Here is a 24,899-nt window from a genome sequence, read left to right on the forward strand (position 1 = left end):
ATATTTTTTCCCCCATTCAGAGGGTGCCTCCATAGCCAGGTGGGCAGGAGCAGCAGTGCGTAGCACACACTTCTTGATTAGACCGGAGTTCGAGCCATGACCACCAAATACGGAGGATGCAGAAAGGTCAGGGAATGACCACCGCATATCGCCAGAGCAATATGGCCTTAGTTGCTAATGTTTCTAAAAACCAAATAACTCCCATTCAGAGTTGTACATTATGAATTTTTTCAGAATAGTCAGACGGTAAACCAGGCTTAAAAAAAAAAAAAAAAAAAATCTTGGTACTACCCTTACTTTCCATATTCACACAACCTTGCCCAGTGCTTCCAGAAGTGGCAGAATCATTGGGACACTGGCATATCATGAGATTGGGGTACTGCTATGAAGAGAACCTCTTGTAAAAAAGCTGCATGCACTCTAATTTATTTTGAAAAAAATTTTAATACTTTTTGATCAGACTTCATTTTAGAGACAAGAATGTACTCATTATGCTGTTTTATAATGAACTTTGAACTTTAAATCCTTTTAAAATTTACGTTTTAACTATTTGAAAAATTAACAAGAAATGTAACATTTTTTTTTATAGCAGTGTATTGTAGTATAGCAAATTAAATGAAAATAAAGTGAAATATTAAAAATTGGTTTTTATAGCAGAGTATCAAGTTTTCCAAATATGAATCCATTGACTTCTTTGTTCCAGAATGATTCCATATCAGTGTACAGCTACAGACTTTAAAACAGGACTGATTGAAGTAGTATTAAATGCTGACACAATTGCTAATATCCAGAAGGATAAGGGCTTCACAGCTACATCAGCTTTTAAAAAGGGGTCACTTTTGGCATGGCTAAAGGATCACAATCCTGATGAAATAAGGTATTTAGATCTGTTTTATTACTGATATGAAAATGTTAACTTTGGCTTTATGGTATAAAGCCAAAGTTAACATATAAAGTTTATAACATCTGTCATAGTCTTTATATCATAATGTGAAATTATGCTGCTCAACAACTAAGAAAAAATGATTATTTTTGCTAAATGATATTAATTTTTTTTTTAATGTAACATTCCCCTTTACTACAAAAATATAATAAAATGAATGGAACAATTAAACACCACTTCGAAAAACAAATGATAACCGAAACAAAATTATGACTGCATGACATCACTTAAAAATCAGCCCTCTTCTACAGCTGTGAGACTTAGGTAATAAATAAGAAAGATGCACAAAAACTAGAATCAGCACAAATGAGATTTTTAAGACCATTATTAAGCTTTACAAGACTAGATCATCAAAGAAATTTAGATATTCATGAGAAATTAAAAGTAGATAAAGTAAATGACATAAAATGGTATAAAAAAAAAATGGATCAGCCACATAGAAAGAATGAACCCAAACCGGATCCCAAAATTAGCATTTAACTACAAACCTACAGGCAAGAGAGATGTGGATCGACCAAGACAACGATGGTGAGATCAAGACCACCTCCAAGTGCGGCATCAAAACAGGTCTTAACAGACCTAAGTTCACGATGATGATGATAATTAATTTTGTTTATTAGTGTGTCCTTTTAATGACATTTCATTTTTAACGACACATATGCTGAGATTGAAAATTTTCATGGAATACTATTATTTTTTCTTTTAGCAGCATATACAATTAATGATATAAAACTTGCACTTTCATATAAAAGTGGACATAATTTTTTATGTATATTAGGGATTGAGGAGGTTGGAAGACATTGCAGTAAAATTAATATTATTAAATTAAACCACAGTTAGATGTATAAATTAAAATATTTTATTATTTTTACTTAAATAATTACAAAAAATTTGTATCATTGACAAAACTAAAAGATCTTAATTGGAATCCCTGAATTTGACTGACTGAACCAGTTTACGAACGGTAGGCTCTATATTTGATCATTTTATCTTAATTTGCTCCCTCTCCTTTCTCTCATACATGTCTGTTCACAGTGAGTACAATCTCATCAATTTTTTAGCTTAGTTAGCATCACACAAAAATCATTTTTTACTAAATATGATGCTGGTATTTTAACCATTTTTTCCCCCACAAGTTTGGAGAATGTGCATGAGCTCATAGTAGTAAGATTTTTAATACAGCAAAAATTAAGTCATATACAACAGTAGTAGGCAGACGTAATTTTTTTCATGAAATTTTTTAAAAAAATTGTAGAAGTCTATATAAATAACTACCTATATGTTTTTAAATACAGCAAGTTCTTGTTATAGTGCTTTCAAAGGGACTTACCCCTATAAGCAGGCACCCCATCCCCTTTTTGGAAGCTGTTTTTCATTTTTTTTAAACAGTATTTTAGTAGATACCACTGGTTTTTTAGCCTTTTTTTTTTTTTTTTTTTTGCAGTGTTTATGAGGCAGTGGTTTATATGTAAGTTGAAAACTTGCACACTTCAGTGTATTATTCTTGCTTTTTTTTTTTTTTTTTTTTGGCTTTAAAAATTTTAAAAAAATATTTCATTAGATTAAACTAAATATGTATTATTATATAATGTGATAAATGTATTAACATAATAATACTGTCATTAAAAAAAATTTATTGATGTCATGTTGAACATTTACGCACACACAAAAGATGCTAATTTTCTGATTACTGTATCAACAAGGAATGTGAATGAATAATGTTGAATTTAAAAAAAAAAAAAAAAAGAGGAGGAGGAGAACTTGTGATTGCAACGTGAATAGCTAGCTGAGTTTTAAAGGCCGACCTACCTATCTTCAAAGATTCAAGTTAAATATGAAATAACATCACCTGCACTGGGAACAATTTCTATGAACTAAACGAACTGCACAATTAACAACCTTTAGTCCCTATCAAGCCTTTTTCAAAACCAAAAATTAAGAGGAAAGAAGGTTATATCCAGCTTTATTCCTTCTTGGGATTTCAAAAAAGAGGTGATATAAGCAGGAAAGGGTTTAAGTGGGAGTGCTATGTGCCACTAAAAAGTACATAGCACTTTGTAGGATTGACCGTGGGACCAAAAGAAAATAGCATTAAAAGCAGGAATTTATATTAATTTGTGCTTATTTTGACCTGATTTTCCAACATTAGATCAATTTATTACCAAAAATTAAATAATTTTTTAAAAAATTCTTAATAGCAATTATTATTTTTTAATGTAGTAATATCCTCCATATACAGTGAAACTTCTCCTAACGGACACCTCCCATTAACGGACATCTCTCTACAACGGATATTTTCAAATTCCCCAACTCACCTCCATTGGTTTTAACGTGTTTGCAGCTTCTGTCTAGCGGACATTCTCTGTAACGGACGCAGACAGGCCATCTGCACTATTTCGTTTAGATTAGCACTTAATTTGATCTCCCCATAACGGACAGCGGGCGAGCTTACGGCCCTTTTTCTAGGAACGTTTCTTCCACGTATTGCCTCAATCGTGTGTTTATTTTCTATTTCCGATTCTCTGAATTTTATCAAGGTTCTAAACCCTTTTTCAAGAATTTTAAGTTACGTGTAAAACTTCTGATGAATTCGGTGTGTGCAGGGGCGGGAATATGGCCGGCCTTTCGTCTTTTCAGTTTCAGTTTTCAGTTTTGTTCAGTGTCGTGTGAAGTGCACAATGTCTTCTCGTAAACATTTAACTTTAAAAGATAAAGTCGAACTCATTAATGCGTATAATCGGCAATAAAATAGTGTTCGCAATCTCGCTGCAAAATTCAAAATCGGGAAGATGCAGGTAAGCGACATCCTAAAGGAAAAAAAGTGAACTGCTCAAACAATTTTGGCAACACGGAAATGATCAGGTTCAAAAATCATTCCCGAAAACTGTTGGACTTCAAATTGACAATGTTACGTGTGAGTGGTTTTGTCATGAACATCCTAAAAAAATTCCCATTAATAGGCCTATTATTAGGGAAAAGGCTTTGGAGGTTGCGAAATCTATGGGAGTAAATGAGTTCAAAGCTTCTGTGGGATGGCTAGACAAGTTCAAAACTCGGCATAAAATTTCTTGGAAAACCGTAAGTGGTGAAGGTGGATCTGTTGATACTGGGGTTGTAACAGAGTGGACCGTCCAATTGGAAGATTTATGTCGTGATTTTGAAGCTAAAGATATTTATTTATTTTTTTTTTCTTTTTTATGAGAACCCCAAACACGAGAGGTATAATAACCTATAGTACTTAGTACCGTGCTTGGGTTGGAGGTTGAGAAGACGAAAGAAGATATTTGTTGATATTGGACTTGAACTTCTGTAGATTGTAATTTTCAGGAAATACGTATGAAGGAAGGTTGTTCCAGAAAACGGCAGTTGAATGAATAAATGAGGAAGATGAAAAGTTGGTTCTGTGGGTTTGAAGTTGGACAGTAAATGGATGTTGGCTGGTGGCGGCACGTGTTCGGACTGTTTTGAAAGAGAGAGCGGGAATTATAGAAGCCAATTCAGAAGAACAGTGCCCATGGAAGTATCTGTAGAAGAGGCATGCAGCAGAAACAGTGCGTCTATGAGACAGCGAGTGGAGAGACTCTGTTAGAGATGAATCATTAATTAACCTAACTGCCCTCTTCTGAATGGAATCAAGAAGCTTGAGAGAGGTTTTGGGGGCACCACCCCAGATGTGGGAACAATATTCCATGGCAGGGCGGATTTGCGATTTATACAGAGTAAGCAGCTGTTTGGGAGAAAAGTAACGCCGAGAGCAAAAGAGAAAACCAAGTTTTTTAGATGCAGAGGAAGCAATATTTGTAATGTGCTTGTGCCAAGAGAGATTAGAAGTCAGGGTAATCCCCAAAAGAGATATATCATTTTGCCTAGAAATCGGAGTGTCACTAAAGATAAGCATAGGAGCAGAAGAATCCTTTTTGCGAGATATAAGACAAGATTGAGTTTTAGAAGGGTTGAAATCAACTAAGTTGTCTTTGTCCCACTGGAGAATTACCTGAAGATCGGCATTTAAGGAATTGGCAGCAGATTTTCGAGAACTTGAAGCTGATTGAGCTGGACAAGGTTTCTCAAAATGGAAAGTTGAATGCAATGTGCTATCATTGGCAAAACTATGGATAGGATTTCCAGTCAATGGAAGAAGGTCATTGATATACAAGAGGAAAAGAGTGGGGGAAAGAACTGAACCTTGGGGGACACCGGCATTAGTGGAGAAGTTAGAAGACAGAGAGCCATCTACCATCACCCTCAGTGAGCGATCAGAGAGAAAACTGGATAACCAATTACTAAAAACAGTTGGCAAACCATAAGATGGAAGCTTGTTTAGAAGACCTTTATGCCAAACACGATCAAAAGCCTTTGAGATGTCAAGAGCAACTACGTGTGTTTCACCGAACCTTTCCATTGAATTAGTCCATAAATGGGTAACATAAGCCAGAATATCACCAGTGGATCGACACTGACGGAATCCATACTGGCGATCGTTGATCAGACGGAAGGTTTCTAGGTAGTTTAAGAGTTGGCGGTTAATCGATTTCTCCATTACTTTAGAAAGAGTAGAAGTAATTGCAATGGGACGATAATTGGATGGGAGGGATTTGTCACCCTTTTTAGGAACTGGCTGGATATGAGCAAATTTCCAAGCAGAAGGAAAAACACCTTTGGAATAAGAAAGTGAAAAAAGGCAGCAAAGAATAGGAGTAAGTTCAGGAGCACAGGTTTTGAGAACAAGTGGAGAAATACCATCAGGACCTGGAGCTTTCTTAGCATCAAGATTCATCAAAATCCTTCTGATATCCTTTTGACGGAAGACCACAGGAGGCATTGAATGGAGCATGTTAGGAATGGTGGGAGGTGTTTTACCAAGATCATTAATACATGAGCTCAAAGAAAAATGGGATGCTAGCAGGTCAGCTTTATCCTTGGCTGAAGTGACAACAGAACCATCTGGTTTGGACAGAGGTGGGAGCAGAGATGGGCAAAAGTTGCGGCCAATAGCTTTGGCAAGAGACCAGAATGCTCGGCTACCATTAGGGCAAGAAGCAAGTTTTCTACTCTTAGCCTGTTCAGACTCTAGTTTGGACTGATTAATAACTGCTTTACAATTGTTGCGAGCTTTGGTGTAGGCAGAAAATGAAACTGAAGAATTAGAAACAAGCCAATTACGATATGCAACGTTCTTCTCTTGGACAGCCTTAGCACATTTATTGGAAAACCAAGGTTTAGATAAAGGACGAGATTTTAAAGTGGAGTGTGGGATAAAGGATTCCATTCCTGCAAGAATAATTTCACTGACACGATCTGAGCAAACGTTGACATCAGAAGTTTTGAAACAGTAATCAGACCAAGGAAAAGAAGAAAAGAAGTCTCGCAGGTCATCCCATTTTGCATTCTTGTAATGCCAAACAATACGAGGTTGGGAATAGCCATGAGATAAAGGTTCCATTGGAGAAGAGGCAATCACCAAGTTGTGATCTGAAGTGCCTAAAGGACCTCTCACTTCAACCTTGTACTTAGAAACATCTGGTGAGTATGGGCTTGGCACACCCAGGGTCCTCAGCTGGATATCATCATTCTTCTCTTTCTTGCTGATTTCCTTCTACTTCTCTCTCTCTCTCTCTCACACACACACACACACACACACACACACACACACACAGGGTAACTCAGAAATTTTTTTTTGGCTGGTGCAGCATAAGCCTCAGGCTTCCTTGCACCATATGGCTAATAATAATAATAATAATAATAATAAGGGTTGTTTGTGAGAAAAAGATCAAGCGTATTGGCTGTATGATTAGGATTGTCTGGTATTCTTGTAGGTAAATGAACAATCTGTGCTAGGTCATTAGTAATTGCAAAAGCCTCAGCATCTCGACCTGCTGGGTCGGTGTGACTAGAAAACGGAAGCCAGCTGGAGTTGTGAACGTTAAAATCACCAAGGAAAATTACCTCACTGTTAGGAAAGTTGGACTGGAGAAAGTCAAGTTGCAAAGAGAGGAAGTCAAAGAGCTCCAAGTGATTAGTGGAGTTGGGAGAACGGTAGAGACAACAGATGAATTTTACACAATGAGGTAGAGAGATTTTAAGCCAGAGAAGATCAAAGAGAGGAGATTCCAAATTGCCAAGTCTCTGACAGGGAATATCAGAACGGACATATGCACAAGTACCACCTTTGAGGCGAAAGGAATCATACAGCAAATAATTTGGACATCTGAGATGAACAGTAGTTGAATCAATTGATAACTGAGATTCAGTCAGAAAAAGTACATGGGGTTTGGAAGACTGCAAGTGGAAATGGACATCGTTGAGATTAGAATTGAGACCACGTATATTTGTGAAATGAATTAGGAAGTCCCTGGGAGGTTTAGATCTTTTCGCAGATAAGCTTGCTCTATTATTTTGACAATTCATGGTGTATTCAATAGTAAGAAAAAGTGGGTGGGACATGCTGTATGAAGTAATGAAATTTTTGGATATGGCGTACATGTGGAAAGAATATACCCAGATCCTTGACATAACGTGGCTTCGACAATGCTCCCCGCATACACACTACTCGGACTCCCTCCAGTCACTATCTGGCAGAGTAGATGTAGCAAGATTATACACTAGCTGATCCGGAAGCTTCCTAGAGAGTTACCAATTGGTTCAGTCCGGTGTACTAACTAGCGTCCGGCCTGCGAACACCGTTTTAGAGCTGTACCCTCGAAATGTAAGGAATATTGGATCTCGCCACGACATTCATCATAACCTCAAAAATCATCAATCATACTGCATGATGGAAGAGATAGGGAAGGGTTGGCCGGAACTTAGCTCTAGAGACTAAACATGGGTTCCACCACTTCAAACCTCCAATAAGCAAAGTGGTGGTATTTCACCGGTTGATGAGAGTCATCTACCACCTAGTACTGCCTGGTAACATAGAGGGGCGGCGTTCCTCCATGTGGTGTGGGCGCCACACCTCGATCCCTGCTTACGTTGGTTCACACCTGGGTGGTCACCCACCATGTACTTGTGCATGAAGGTTATACCCAGGATTACTAACAGTCCCACCATCGTGAAGGTGCAAGCAGAGGATTTGGCTGTCATAGACCGTCCGGACTTCGCCGAAATTGGGTCCACTTTGACTTGAGTGTCACCCGAATATCAGTTCCATCAGCGTTTTAGACTCTCAAGTAGCAAGAATCTGAGAGAATGTCTGTGACAACCTCAAGGACCTAAACAGGGTTGTTTTTTAAAGCTCTTCCTGAAAAAACAATGAGTCTAAAAAACGAAAAGTGCCAGGGCAGAAAAATTTCTAAGGAACGCTTGACTGTACTATTGTGTACAAATATGCTGGGAGACTTTGAACAACCTCTTGTTATAGGAAAACCACAAAATCCTCGTTGTTTCAAGGGCATAAAGTTGAATCTTTTGAATGTTGACTGGAAGTCTAATAAAAAAGCGTGGATGACACGAGATATCATGAGCGAATGGATAAGTCACTTTAACTAAAACATGATTCGTCAAAACAGAAAAATTATTCTTTTCATGGATAATGCTGCATCTCACCCGCACATTGAATTGTCCAACATTCAAATCGTTTTTCTGCCACCAAACACATCTGCAGAGTGTCAGCCCTTGGATCAAGGGATAATAAAAAATTTTAAACTTCACTACAGAAAACGTGTTTTAAGACATCTCATTGCAAACATGAATGATGTAACATGTGCGAGTGACCTTTCAAAGAAAATCAGCATCCTAGATGCGATTCAATGGATTTCCTCTTCAGTAAATGTAATTAGAAAACAAACTGTCGTGAACTGTTTTGTAAAGTCTGGCTTCTCAAACGCAAAAATTGAAGTTGTGAATAGCAATATGGAGTACCAAGAAGAACAAGAACTTCAACATCTATTGATAATGTACGATACTTCCGCTACAAGTGACCCTAGCCACAAAGATATAGACTCGAACCTCACTACAGAAGATGGTGCTCTAGATATCAACGACATTATCATCGATATTTTTCAAGAAGTTCCTCATTAGGATGAAGAAATGGAAGGGGGTCATTCTGTCGAAGAACATATTAACGACGAACCACCGATGAAAATAGAAGAAGCGCTCATACAAATCAATCGTTTAAAAATGTTTATCGCCGCTGAAGAAGATACTGAAGGACTTTCGATGGTTTCTTCACTCCAAACAAATGTTGAAAACAAAATTATAAGCCGGAAGAAGGTGCAGAAGAAAATAAGTGATTACTGTATGTATTTTTCTTAAGATAAAGTCATAATATGCATAGCACAATTATATGTATATTATTTACAAAAATATTGTGCAAAATCTGTATATAATTTAATTTAATTTTACATTAAACGTTTAACGATTGTTCTTTCTTTCTTTCTTTTTTTTTTTTTTTTCCTCCCTCAGACTTCTTGTTAGCGGACACTTCTCTCTAACGGACACATTTTCGTTCCCCATGGCTGTCCGTTAAAGGGAAGCTTCACTGTATTTATCATTTAATTCAGTCTGGATCTGAAATTCAGAGAATTTTAGCTTTTTAAAGCCCAAATCAAACAACAATACATTATTTAGAGTTAATCAATAATAAAAATTGTTGCACTTAAAAATTCAGAGTTCTGCTAGCATAACTGCATTTCTCTTGTTTTATTTGTTTGTTGTAAAAATGTAAATTCATCGTAATTATTAACACAGAATTGTTATACTGCAATATGGAAGTTAAGCAGTTCACAATTAGTGTACTAAATTAATGATTAACCTTTTCTTTTACATTATAACATATTTACCACCTTACTCCTTAGATTGGTTAATCCAATTAGGGTTGTTTTTGGGCCAGTAATGTGTGTTTTCCTGATCACAGAAAAATCATAATATGAATCCAGGATTTAATTGCAGTGCACATTTGCAGAAATCTGTGTTGATCAGGATCATCCTAACTCCGTGTATGAAGAATTATTTTCAGTTTGTTACAGAATGTCACTGATTCCTCTTCAGGATGCAGGGAATAATGGATTTTGATTCCCCAGTTTTCATTAGACATGCAGCACAGAGATTGGCTAATTGCAGATCTTCCAGGCATTGTTGTCATTTTTTTCTTTGTCTTACCATGAGGACCCGCTGTGCCCTTTATTCAAACACTGACCCCATCTCCTTAAATTTTTTCAGCAACTTGCACACAGAAATGGGTGCAAATTGTATGTGGGGGGAATTCTGGATAATTGCTGAATGTATTTGCAACCTCACTGACTCCTCCTCCTTTATTCAGTGCCATTGGTCACAATTGCATAAAGGGGGAAAAAATAATAATAAATAAGAAAACCGTAAACAAAACACAAAACATATTGTCTAGGATTCTTATAACTACTGAACTTTACAACTTAATAAGTGGTGGACATTGTAGTTTAAGAGGGGCATTAAAATTCACATTAATACAAAATTGTATATCTCTGATCTTTTAAAAAATGCTTTACACCTCTCTTCTTTATTTATGAATTAAATGCATTCACTGAAACTCTATTCTCTCTATAAGTTGATTTCATCTGCCAACTGTAACATGCATTTTGTGAGTGTAATATTGACATTGCTCTGATTCTTCAATAGGCAACCATATTGATCACTATATAGTAATTGCAGCCTTTAAAACACATTTTCCTTTAATTCTCCATTCCTTCATGTTTAAACCAAAAAAAGAAAAGAAATCATCACATTCATTTTTTAATGTTTACATTGTGATTTTGTAATTTTGCTTATAATTTTAAAAGTTACATTTATAAATTTTGTCAGTAGTTCTATTGTTAGAGTAATAATTACTTTTTTTTATATGACAGTTTGAATAAAGCCATTGAAGAATTTACATTGTCTTGTGCTGGCTATTGTGTTGCTACATATGTTTTGGGAATTGCAGATAGGCATAGTGATAATATTATGGTAAAGTCCAATGGCCAGGTAAGAATACAAATTTATGTGCATTTACAGTTTCTATTATTCCATCCCTTCCCTCCCTTTTCAGTGCAAAACCATGCAGCAGCAGCAGATTAATAAAATTATTTATATTATCAGTTCTTGCACCACAGATTGGATTGCAAATGTTTTTCATTATCATTGCTTCTTAACGATATAACGCTATATTAAATTTAACTGAAATTAGTATAAAATTTTAATTGAAGTTTACCTGGAATATAATAAAATTTATTAAGATGCTGCAGTAATAAATTTTATTTTAAAAATGTCATATTGCTTATTAACACAAATTGTTTATTGACTTATTTAATGAGATGGGTGGGGGGGAGGGCATCAAGCTAAATTTTAAATGCATCAGAAGTGAATTTGGTAGTGAATTTGATTAAACAACAATTTCTCATGGAGATTATGCTCGGATCTGAAAATACAAGGTCAGACAAAAACAATTAACCATTTTAAAGGTGGTGCCATTCCATAACAGTTTCAATCAGAGCACTACCACTCGGTGGCCTGGAGTAGAATTCACTAAAGCATTCAGTAAAAATGGAATGGTGGTTGAATAAAAATTGTGCATTTTCTGTCAACATTTTTAAATCAGGTGACTGTTGTGGGTACTCAACATGAATTTAGATGACACTCCAACTTTGGAAGAAATGGTAATGTTCCAAGTTTAAGGACCATAACACATTGGATTTACAAATTTAGAACAACAAAATGTGTAACAGATGTGAAACCTCCAAGCTGGATGCATATGGTGTATACTCCAGAAAATATTGAAAGAATCAGTGTTACAACACGGTCCTCAAACATCTGTTGTCAATCAAGATAATTGAACATATCGGAATGAAGTGTATGCCATTCACATAAATTTAAAGTCCATCCATAAAAATTCAAATGGTTCAACAATTACTTGTTTGTGATTTGGATGTATGTTTAAAGTTCTGCTCCTATTCTGTTTAAAGCTTGTTCCTATTGAAGGTGAATGAAGTTCTAAAATCAATCGCTCATTTCGTCATGAATGATGATTCCCGCCTTAAGTTGAATAAATATGTAAATAAACAAAATTTTAGATGTATGTTGGGCAGCCAAAAATCCATGTTACCTTCATGAACAACCATTTTACGTTGGATAAGTTGTTGCCTTGTGTGGGGTGTCTGCTTTGAGCATCATCAGTCCATACACTTATGAAAATGCTAATGGTTCAGTTGTCAAGTAACTTCGGTCCTATATGTATATGAAGATCTTCTCTTCGCCAGAAGAGAAGATCTTCGCCACCAAAAAGGAGTTGGCTCGCAAAATGTCTGGGTTCAACAGGATAGTACAATAGCACATACAACAAGACTTTCCATGATGCTTTAAAGGAAACATTTCCAAGTCACATTGTCTTTTTTTTTGGTAACATAAATTGGCCACACAAGCACTAGTCTTACCTGACTTACCTGGTTCTTAACATCCAGTGTCTATGTAAACCATCAAAAGACACTTGAACAATTGGGGGGGGGGGAGGAACCACTTGCGATGAAATTGAAAGAATACCACCAGAAGTATTACATAGAGCAAAGAATAATATGAGTAGAGGATTGTGTTTGCAATGGTGGTGGCCATTTAAGAGACATCATTTTCAAACACTGAGTGTAATGTAAATGCTTTGATGTATATTATTAAAATGTTATTATTAAAATGTTATAACAGAGTACCTTTTCCAATTTGCATAGTCATTTCATTTTTAAAATGGATAGTTTTTTCCTGACTTGTACAATGAAAAGGTGAGGTATATATTGTTTAGAGACTTCTAAGCATGATTTCGTGTGTCTGTCTGAACAGTTCCATTGTTGTTAGGGGTATAACAAAGGATATTGGGGAATTTAAATTATATTTTTCGGGTATTGTGTTACCATATGTTCTTGGTATTATAGAATGATATTATCTAATTGTTGGAAATTGTTATGTGATGTAGGGAAATACTTAGTAATATGTGATACACAGTTATAATTTGGTTAAAAATCTGCCTGAGACAGGATAGCAGGAGGAAGAAAACTGCAGGTTCTGCTTTACTGTATATATCTCTAGAAAATAACCATTAAAGATTTACAACTAAAGTAAATAAAATAAATTTCTGTTTGTTCTTGTGATGGCTGAAGGCAGAATTTTCCCATGTATGGCAAACAACAGTAATATTAAAATCAAAAAAGTCATAAAAATAAGATTAAAATTAGTAAGTAATATTACAGTTAAGATTTAACGGCATAAATTAACCATCTAAAAGGCATGTTGGTATATTCTAGCAACCAAAAAATAATAATAAAATATCTTTTAAGTTATGTAAGCATAAATTTTAGTATTCCTCAAGTATGTTATTCGCTTTTGATTTGCATTACAAATCGGAAAACTATATCTCTGAAAGAAAATAAAAATATTCTTTATGGTGCTGTATTGGTGCAAAAAATGCCGCACGTGTATTTTCCATAGAATCTTGGTTTCCCTTCAGTTTTGCCCATTTTGCTAAACTGAGATTTAGTCAGAAGTCAGGATTCCCCCCCCCCCTTATCTATATGTATATTTTCCATGGCCGTTACTAGCACAGATGGAAAATCGCACTCCCAGATAACCCAAGCACTAACTTTATATTCTTCAGCCATATACTGTTCCCTTTCCTACAACTAAAATTTTCTGCACCACGGGCTATTAGTGTATATACGAGGGCAGGAGTGTCTGTTTCTATCCTAATTCCTTACCTAATTTTGCCTCCTATTAGCTAAACCACTATACAATTGCCTATAACCACAAAACACAACATGTGTGCAAAAATATAAATATATATACATCATACTAACAAGCTCTATCTTTGTAGCTAGTCACAAGATATTTGTAAGCCACTAGATATACAGGGGATCCTCATTATCCAAGGAAAATTGGTTCTAGAAAATTCCACTTAAAGTGAATCCACTTAAAACGAGGATCAAATTTTCGTAATGTTTATTATTTAAATAAATGAAACTAGGAAAAAACTTAACACGTACTACTCATTGTCCAATATGATGTTTCCCTTTACTTTTTATGATGTTGATTTTAAATCGAATAGCTTCCCTTTATTTTTTACAATGTTGCATATGGTTTGGTCACCAACATTATAATGATTCTTTAGAGATTTAATGGATACACCGTTTTCAAGTTTTTGTTTAATTTGAAAGCACAACTCTAGTGTTTTCCCAGAATTTTTGCGATTTCTAAACAAAAAAAAAAAAATAAAATAAAAAATAGCTACTATGAAAGAAGAAAAAATTCCGACATCCCTGACATAAATAATGAAACAGAATTTGTCCTCTTCCGGTGCAACAGAACACAACAATCAACGCGACACACTAAATTAAACTAAACGTTTGGTCTTCTTTTTGTCTCTTTTTTTTTTTTTTTTTTTTTGTTTTGAGCGGTACGTGTGAAGACAGTGGGGGTTGCAAGATAATAGGTATACTCATCTCTGGCTTATAATGCTGGTTCTTGTTGCTTGCAAAATATACCTATTCTAGTTATTACTTGAATTTTATAATTTATGGTTGTTTTTTTTTTTTTTTTTTTATTTGGAGTTTTGAAGTGTCCCAGTTAATCCAATCCCGGTAAATCGAAGCTTGCTGTACTTTATTATTACCTTATTTAATGTTGGTAATGTCTTACTGTGTGTTTAATTTATCAATTAAACTTTATTATATGTATGTATGTACAAGAAAATCGCGTTAAATATGGGATCAGCAGGTGTTCGCTTATATCCATGGTTTCAGCCATCCACGGTAGATCTTGGAACGTATCCCCCATGGATGGGGGTCTTACTGTAATATCGGTGTAGATACACCACAGACAACCTTAAAGAAAAACTATGGTAGTAGTGTGAAAGGCATCATTTCATCTGTATCTCATATTGTGCTCGTCCTTCAATACGTGACTTGCCCACGTATTGCACTACCTCGAATAAGTGATGCTTCACTAATAGAGAAGACTATTGTTGCTTATTCTCAGTGGGCGCCACCACCCAGATGGCACCGTTTCAAAGCTAGTTGGCTTATCATCGGTGGGTGGGAAGATACCCTAGTATCGCAAGTGAGGTGTTCTTATTCGAGGCAGTGCAATACATCGGCAGCTCGTTGTGAAGGATGAGTAGATATGGTGTACAGTATCTACACTGATATTATATAGCAGGGGTGGCCAACAAGTCGATCACGGCTTTAATTTTGGTCGATCACGACAAATTTTAAATATATATAAAAAATAGATTAGTCTAAATCTTATTATTATTTTGCGCCCCACTGCTTACGCTTATTACAAATCCGTTGGACCATGTGACTACTCTTGTCACCATGCAGCTGCTAGGCTTGTCTAGTGAAAATTCACGCAGTTATGTTGTGAAGAGCATAGTGTATGTGTCGAATTCTTATTTAGCTTACTTAATATTAATAACTGGACAGTACTTATGTGTTAATTTATTACCCTTTGATTTAAAATGAATACTATGAAAAAGAGTAAAACGTATCATTTTCATCAAGAGTGGGAACTAGAATACTTTTTTGTAATGATAAAAGAAAAATATTGTTTGATTTGCAATGCTTCTGTGGCTATACCCAAAAAAGGAAATTTAGAAAGGCACTTCAACACACTCCATTTTAAATACCAGTCAGATTTTCCACCTAATAGTGACTTTAGAAAAAATGAAATCACCACTATTTAAGCTCGTATCATTAACAACAGATGGAGCTAAAGCAGCGACGGGGCATCTTAATGGATTAATCGCATTGTGCCGAAAGTATGATGAATTCCCAGATTTTTTGAGGTACCACTGTATCATCCACCAACAAGTGTTAGCCAGCAAAAGATTAAATACTAAAATGTTATGGACGTAGCTTTCAAAATCGGGAATTCCATCAGAGGACAATCTCTTCAAAGGAGACTTTTCAAAGTGCCACTCAATGAAAATGAACCAGATCTGATATTACACACAGATGTGGTGAGGTGACTGAGTTGGAGTTAAGTTTCTACAGATATTTCAAAATTTGCTGAATCAAATTAAAAAATTTTTTTTTTTTTAATTTCATTTTTTACAAAAAAAATTGTTAAAAGGGTGATGATTGTGAGCAACTACAAGATATAGAATGGTTGTGTGTGTTTGGCTTTTTTGGCAGATTTTACCAGTAAATTAAGTGATCTGAATTTGGAATTACAAGGAAAAAATAGAAATGTCAGTGACGTGATTAGTAATATTTCTGCCTATAGATATAAATTTTTAGTAATGGCTAAGGATCTCAAAGGGGAAAAAATTCAATATTCAATCATTTGGCAAATATGCAAGATCATTTGAAAAATTATCCTGTTTTTGAATTTAATAGTGAGAAATATGTTTCTGAAATTGAAAAATTTGTGGATGATTTTGAAACCAGATTCAGTGAATTTAAAACAATTGAAGATGTTCAGTATATTTCTTATCCATTTAATGTCAACTTGGATACGAAACAAATTGCAGAAAATATTACCTGAAAATGAAATTATTACATTGCGAAACGATATCTTCCTAAAAGCCAGCTCATCAGAAAAAGATTTTTGGAAATATGTTTGCCGAGAAAAGTACCCAAATATAAAAAAATGCATTGAACTTTTAAATTCCTGTTTTGGTTCCACATATCGGCCTTTTTGTATTTGAAACAAACAAAGACAAAGAATTGCTCCACTCTTACAGACTTGCATACAGAAGATTCTTTACGGTTGGCCTTATCATGGTATATCCCCGATTTTGAAAGCTTGGCAGATGACAAGAAGACACAAACTTCACATAAATTAAAAATTTAAATACGTATGAATTTAAAATAAGAATTCTGAATTATATTTAATTTTAAAATTTATAAACAGTGTATTTCAATATGTGTTAATTACCTTTTTTAACCACATGCAATGAAATTCTTGAGATGGTAGATCGCGGCACATTTTGAAGAAAAAAAGTAGATCGCATCACAAATTAAATTGGCCACTCCTGTTATATAGTAATGGTTATTATGTACTTGTACATAGTAAAAAATGGATGAAGGAACTGAAAAATGGGAAAATTATTTGATTAGGCATTTTTTATTATAAAAGAAGATTGTTCCCATAAAAAAAATATTCAAGTTCTTGGTCGATTTTCTCAAGGCAAAAAGCTTTAATTTAATTTTTAAATCCTCGTAACTGCGGGGACTTGGATAATGAATATTCAGATACCGGGGACTCCCTGTACACAAATACAGAAACCTCATAAATAACACACACACACACACACATATATATATATATATATATATATATATATATATATATATATATATGTATATGCATGTTATAATAAATATAAAAATGTAGATATGAGTTACACGGAAAGCCAAAAAGAAGTAGTAATAGCCGAAACATAAAAGAAATATTTTAAGGGAAGTGACCTGTGAAATAAAATAAAATAACAGTAGCTGGCATCAGATAATGGTGGATAAATTTAGCTATAGTTCAAAAAAAGGGGAAATAGAGCAAAAATACATTTAAATCTGATGTCAGCGAAAATAAAAATAAAAGTTGATACATGATCAGGTTTTTCATCAGGGGGCTACACCTGACCATGCATCAGAGGACTGTGTTTTATATATATATATAATTCCACTGCTGTTTACTAGATTTGTTCTTATCATCCAGTTTAATGTCAGAAGGAAATTGTAAAATTTCACATTTTAAACTTTTTTGCCTCCCCCCCCCCCAAAGTTGCAACCCAACTTTATTGCATAACTTTTCTTTGATTTGTATCTTAGGTAGTTTCCAGCAGGTATAGAAAGAGCAACAAGCTTGATAAGGGGACCACGAGGGTTCTCTTACCAGAAAAGTTTTCAGTTTTGTAAATTGCAGCATCTAGAAACCAGGAACTTGCAAGATCTCTGATTGATGCATTTTAAAGCCTTCAGTGAATTGAGTTTTGAGTTTGAGGAAGGATGGTTTGCAGGTTGGATATGTGGAAATTTGCTTTCAGCCTGTTGACTTTTTTTTTTTTTTTTTTTTTGCAAATACTGTATAAGATTGCTTTCTTGTATCACTGCAGATTAATTAAATTAAGAACAGTGTAAAAAGTTTGTAGAAACAAGGACAAAAAGAGAACAATGGAATAGTAAAATGCTACAGTTTAAATTAATTTGGACATGTGATCAGCTGTCCTTTAGACATGTGCAGACTGTTCCTTTTATCTGACCATTAGAGCAGGTGAGTGACACTGTTCATTCTCATGATGGTGCACTGTCTTAATTGTCACTGCCCTCTTGCTCTATAATTAGGTTGTGTGCTGCAATGATGTCATCTGTGGTCTGTTTTGCTATTGGTTTTTTCATTGAGAAAAAGTCTGACAGAAACAAAAGCTGCTCTGCCAAATTCTCTGTGTTAAAAAAAAAAATGGATATCCATTCTGGTTTTCTCCTCCATAACAGTATAATGGTTTTGCCACTTGTTATTGGCCTGTAAAATACACATCTCACAGACATAATACACAATGGTGCAGAATGGTCTAAGTTGCTGATACACCTAAAGCCCTACAACAATAATAACAACATTCTGGTTTTAGTGTAGTTTGTCCTTTACTGTTATTTAATGCATTGTAAAAATCTGAATTAAAAATTCCTCCTTAGGCAAGACTGAATCCTGTCTAAAATTAATACTTAAAAGTTTAAGAGATGAAATTTGTGGCCAAGCATGATTGGCAACTTTTGAATTGAGTAGATATTTTAGTGTGCATCCATCTCTATATGTGGCTCTAGTGAGAGTAGCAGTTATCTACATGCTATTCAGTAGAAAGGGCTTCACACCTTGCTGATATTGCTGAAGCATCCTAACTGGTTGTCTAAACTTGTAGCTACAAGTGTAATAGGTTGCAATATTGTGTGATTGAAAAGTTGAAAGACTGCTTTTTTCCACTACCAGTGGCCAAATGAAACTAAACACTCAATTGAAAAAAGACAGTGGAAAGAATGAGATGGAAGTTTGCTTAGCAGATTTTTAGGGCAAACACTATCACATGCCTTTGAAAGTTGTGCTTCTACTCAGCACTTTGGTTTGTCACGGCACATCAAGTGTGCCATAAGATTGGTAAAACCTCTGTTGAGTTCGGTGGCAATCAGTCTTTAAGTGTGTTGTAAAAATAGCATCTTTTAACTCTAAGTGTAACTTAAGTGGCAAAAGTTTGAGAATCATTGATCTAGAGCAGTGGTCGTCAACCTGGTCCCTACTGCCTGCTAGTGGGCAATTCAAGCTTTCGTGGTGGGGGTTTTTGTCCATTGTTACAAATTTTTTTCTTCCTCCATATATCGAATACATTGCTAACAACTTCGCGAGTTTGACTTTTTAAAATATGCTTTTGCAATTTACTTTTGAATTCCATCTGTAAACTTTGAATATAGATAATAATTCACAGGACACTTCTCGAAGTATACTCGTGGACTAGGGGCTAAATTGAGTTACTGTGGCACCGGTAGGCAGTAAGGAAATTTTAACATCAACAAAGATACAAAAGTGGGCGGTAGGAATTAAAAGGTTGACGACCCCTGATCTAGAGCAACTACTTGAATTTCTCCAAACATTTCTAAACGATTTATAAATATGAGTGGCAGCTCGGGTATCTCAGTGTTTGATCCAGGTGTTCAGCTCAATGTTGGAACCTTTTTAATGCATCGCTGTAGTTCATCGGAGGAAGAAAGTGCTGATCTCACAATAAGTTTTAATTCTGAGTGACTCAGATGTCAGAGAAAGAGGGAATTGATTGTATAATAAGGATGGGTAAAATAGGACTGGACAGGACTGGACTTCTAGGGGTCAAGGTTAATGATATCATAGAACAGTTGCCATCTTTTAAGGGAATAAAAAGGTGATGCTATAAATGTCCACACCAATGATATTAGTTTGAAGTTATAAGGTGAGATTAAGAAAATGATATGAATTAGGCATAAGTGCGAGTGTCTGGAATTTTACCATAGCAGTAAGTTTAACCTGAGCATTGTCAATCAGCTGGTTGAGATTATGCAGGACTTGTGAGGAAACATTTTCTCAGAAGGGAATGCTTTTCTAAAGATGGGATACACTTGGATAGTGGCAAGACTATTTGCTGATACTATTGAGGTTGCGTTGGATGCTTTGGAAAACTGTTAGTCTGGGGGTTAAATTGCTAACAGGAGAGACTGCTTCTACAGGGATGGGATACATTTAAATAGAAAGGGTGCAAGAATATTTGCTGATGCTATTGAAGCAGCGTTAGGTAGGTCAGAAAATTGCTAGCTTGGGGGGATTCGCAGACTAAAAGATTTACAGTAGCTGCAGGTGGAGGCGAAAGTGATTCTTGCACTGCTTCTATTGTACTGAGCAGCAGCCTAGAGAGCAAGATGCTGGGGACTTCAAGAGCTGCTGGGAGTCATCATGGAACAAGTAAATACATGGGCTGTGTTAGGGTAACTAAGAGTAAGAACAGGTGCATATATACTTGCATGTACACCAATGCTAGAAGTATAGTAAATAAATTTGATGAATTTGAAGAGCTGATCAACGTATCACAAGAAATATTATTGGGATATCACAAGACATGGTGTCACACAGATATAAGCAGTGCGGAATTGGAATTTGGGGAGTACAATGTGTACAGAAAGGATAGACAGGATATGAATGGGGGAGGGGTTATGCTGTTAGTTAAGAAACACATAAAATCTAAGGATGTGCATCCAGTTGACATTGATGGACAGTTGCAATGTTGAGTCAGTTTGGTTTGACATAAATACTGGGAAAGGGAAAATGAGAGTAGGAGAGTGTTATAGGCCTAATGACTCTGATGAGTACAACTAAAAATTGTGCAGAGAAATAGAGTGGGCCAGTAAATCAGAATGTCTTGTAATGGGGGATTTTAACTTTGGTTTGTCATGGCACATCAAGTGTGCCATAATATTAGGAAAACCTCTGTTGAGTTCAATGGCAATCAGTCTTTAAGTGTGTTGCAAAAATAGCATCTTTTAACTCCAAGTGTAACTTAAGTGGCAAAAGTTTGAGAACCATTGATCTAGAGCAGTGGTCGTCAACCTAGTCCCTACTGCCCATTAGTGGGTAGTAAGGACCAGGTTGACCAATCCAACCTGGTCAGCCAGGTTGGATTGGTCACTTGCACACTAGCAAGACTTTTGTGGATTTATTGGATGATTGTTTTCTACAGCAACATGTTCAAGGGGCAACAAAAGGGAGTAATACTCTTGATCTGATTATCAGTAGTGATTCTTCATGCAGATGAAGGAACCACTTTTATGCAGATGAAGGAACCACTGGGTAGCAGTGATCACAGCATATTGATGTGGGATTTACTTAAAGATATAATTACCATTAGGGTAAAGGGAAGGGTTTTTGCTTTCATAAAGATGACTACAGTGGTCTCAGGCAGTTTTTAAATTCTATACAGTGGGATGATGTTAAAAACAGTGAATTCTAAATCGGAAGCTGTCAGGGAATTAATCTTGGAAGCTACTAGGCTTTTCATACCAACTAAGAAATACTATTCAGGATTTAGACCTAAATGAATGTCAGATGAACTAATGAGGCTCATGGCAGAGAAGAAATATGTGTGGGATGCATAAAAATTATCAGGTGACACAGAAGCCTATGGCAGATATAAGCTAGTCTGTAATCAAGTCACAAAGGAGCTTAACAAGCGAAGGATGATTACGAGAAATGCTTAGCAAAGGATGCAAAGAAAAACAATGACTTCTTTACTTATGTAAAGTCTTGAAGGAAGGGGATGAATTGAAGATTGGTCCACTTGATGTTGGTAGTTCAACCGCTGATGATCCTGCTCAGATAGCTGACAAACTGAATGAGTATTTTGCATCTACATTCTGTAGATGCAAAATTCTCTATGGAAGGGGAGGACATAAGTTTACTAAACTCTAACAGGGAGCTAAATGATTTTTGGGCACATGGAGAGCAAAGTGGAGGAGAAATTGTTGAAGTTAAACATAAAAAAGGCATCTGGGGCAGATGGAATCTATTAAGTTATATTGAAGGAGGTGGCAAGGGAAGTAAGCAAACCCTTAACCATAATTATGAGAGCATTCTTAAATTCAGGAGAGCCCCCATGGACTGGAGATGTGCAAATGTATCCCCAATTTACAAAGGGAGTTCAAAGGGTGATGCAAATAATTATAGACCTGTTAGTTTAACTTCTGTTTCGGAGTAAATAATGGAGTCACTGGTTAAAGAAGTGAGGCAGGATCATCTAGACAAGACTGCAGTAATAGTTCAGACACAGCATGGGTTTGTTAAGGGGAAGGTTTGTCTGATTTGATTGGATACTATGATGTGATCACAAAGGAACTGGATGCAAAAAATAATTTTGATGTCATATTTGCACATGGAAGACTGCTGTACAAATTGGAACAGTATGGCATTAAGGGTCTGCTGCTGCAATGGATAAAGAGATTGTTAAGTGGGAGACTGCAGAGAATGGTAATAAATGGACACTGCTCTACGTGGACTAATGATATTGGTGGAGTCCCCCAGGGTTCGGAGCTGGGCCCATTGTTGTTTTGTGTATTTATTAATGATATCGATGAAGGTATATCAGGCTTAATGTCCAAGTCTGCAGATGATACAAAGGTTGGCAGAGTTGTTAATTTATAATAGTAAAAGACAGTATACTACTGCAACAGGATCTAGAAAGTCAGATAGATGGGCTGAGAAGTGGCAACTGAAGTTTAATATTGACAAATGCAAAGTACTGCATATGGATAGCAGTAACCCAAGAGAAATGTACCAGCTGTGTGGTACTCAGGGAGGTGGAGAATGAAAAAGACCCTGGGGGTAATTGTGCAGTTGGATATGAAGTTCTCTGAGCCTAGTGCAGACGGGCTACCAGAGCAGGTCATGGAGTTTTGTCAGTGATATATAGGAATTTTGCTAGCAGAGACAAGGAGGTGATTATCCCATTGAATAAGGCAGTGGTTAGTCCACACCTTGAATACTGTATACAGGTCTGGAGCCCTCATTTTAGGAAGGATCTAGAATTGCTAGAACCAGTACAGAGAAGGGCAACAAGATTGGTGAGAGGAACAAAGGGGTTCTCTTACCAGGAGAGGCTTAAATTCTTCACATTCCAGAATCTGGAGACTAGGCACCTGTGAGGTGATCTGATTGAGGTGTACAAGGCCTTGAATGGTTTGAGCAGGCTCAATGCTGATGGGTTACTTCTGCTTGCTCAGATTAAGAACCTGAGGAGGCATAGATTCAAATTGAGAAAAGACAGTTGTAGAATAGATGTGCAGAAGTTTGCCTTTAGCCAGCAGGTAGTTGATTGCTGAAATAGACTTCCATCTGTTTTTGTGGAAATTGATAGCTTAAATAAATTTAAGGCTGAACTAGACAAACATTTGGAGTGACCGGATAGGTGAGATGGGAAGGGTTTTTTTTTTGGCTGATGCTCTATAAGTTTGCTTTGTTGCATCATATGCCTCAACTAATAATAATAATGAAAAAAAAATATTGATTATTGGCAGTTAAAAGCAGAGGTAGATTAGATTCTTGCAGCCATTCACTTGGGACACATACTGGTTTCAAATAAGTAGGACAAGTACAGGTTCTTCTGGAAATTCATATAACAATACAGCAAGTACTGGAACTGATTGTTAGGTCATGGGACTGTGGGAAGGTAATGGAGAATTACTGAACAGTCATGCAGAGAGAGTGAGAGAGAATGCTGAACCTAACCTAGTATATCGACTGGAAAATTCCTTGAAAAGTAAACATTGGCACCGGCAGCATGGTGCAAGTGCATCATGTTAGGATTTCAAAGTAATACATAATTTTTAATATTTTCATTAATTTATTGAAACAAGTTATTGCATGTATTTGAAAATTTGGTAAACAAAAAATTAATTCCCGCATGCACCACCTTGCAAAATATCCTGCTGGTGCCTATGGCCATAAACAAATATATGGGCTGTGTTAAATCATGACAGGTGTAAAGAGATAACCTCTCATGTTTTTGCATGCTAATGCTAGGAATTAGTTAATAAATTTGAATTCAAGGTTACTGGTTAATTCAGAAAATGTTTAGCATGATAGGAATATCAGAATTTGAATATAATGAATACAGTGTATACTGAAAGAATACACCTGAAAGAAGGAGAAGAAAGATTATGCTTTTAATTACTAATCACAAAGATTCAAGATATACAGTTGTGCCTCCGTATCTGCTGATTCAGTTACCTGCCGTTAACCATGGAAAAAAAAAACGAAAAAACTTATCACTTACTACTCACATGTCCAATATTATGCTTCCCTTTATTTTTTACAATATCGATTTTAAATCAAATAGCTTCCCTTTGTCGCATATGGTTTGGTCACCAACATTATAATGGTTCTTTAGAGATTTAATGGATGCACCATTTTCAAACCTTTGAATAATTGCAAGTTTTTGTTTAATTTGAAAGCACAACTCTTGCATTTGCCCATCATTTTTGCGATTTCTCAACAAAAAAAAAAAAAAAAATAGTTACTGTATATAAAAAAAAATTACGACATCCTTGACATGAATAACGAAACAAAATTTGTCCTTTTGTGGTGCGACAGAACACAACAATCAATGCGACGCACTAAAACAAACTAAACATTTGGTCTCTTTTTTTTTTTTTTTTTTTTTTTTGAGCAGTAGGTGTGAACACAGCGGGGGTTGCAAGATAATAGGTACACTAATCTCCCAATGATGACTTATAATGCTGGTTCTTGTCACTTATTTACAACTTGCAAAATATCTGTTTATACCTATTCTAGTTATTTGAATTTTATGACTTCTGGTTGATTTAGTTTTTTTTTTTTTTTTAAATTTGGAGTCTTGAAGTGTCCAGGTTAATCCAATCCCGGTAAATTGAGAGTCTGCTGTACTTTATTATTACCGTATTTAATGTTGGTAATATCTTACCGTGTGTTTAATTTATCAATTAAA

At 35.7% G+C, this 24,899-nt stretch overlaps 1 protein-coding gene across 1 annotated transcript in view; it reads left to right on the top strand.

Moving 5' to 3' along the window:
• The window catches only part of Pi3K92E (phosphatidylinositol 3-kinase 92E), a 251,963-nt gene that overhangs the window by 216,128 nt on the left and 10,936 nt on the right, over nucleotides 1–24,899 (top strand). Inside the window, exons 17-18 of the mRNA XM_090388098.1 lie at nucleotides 704–877; nucleotides 10,765–10,882. Of these exons, the coding sequence (XP_090244224.1) occupies nucleotides 704–877; nucleotides 10,765–10,882 (292 nt within the window). The remainder of the gene's footprint in view (nucleotides 1–703; nucleotides 878–10,764; nucleotides 10,883–24,899) is intronic.

Source organism: Mastigoproctus giganteus, chromosome 13 (genome assembly GCF_048544385.1).
Source record: "Mastigoproctus giganteus isolate SK-2022 chromosome 13, ASM4854438v1, whole genome shotgun sequence".
Classification (NCBI taxonomy): Eukaryota; Metazoa; Arthropoda; class Arachnida; order Uropygi; family Thelyphonidae; genus Mastigoproctus; species Mastigoproctus giganteus.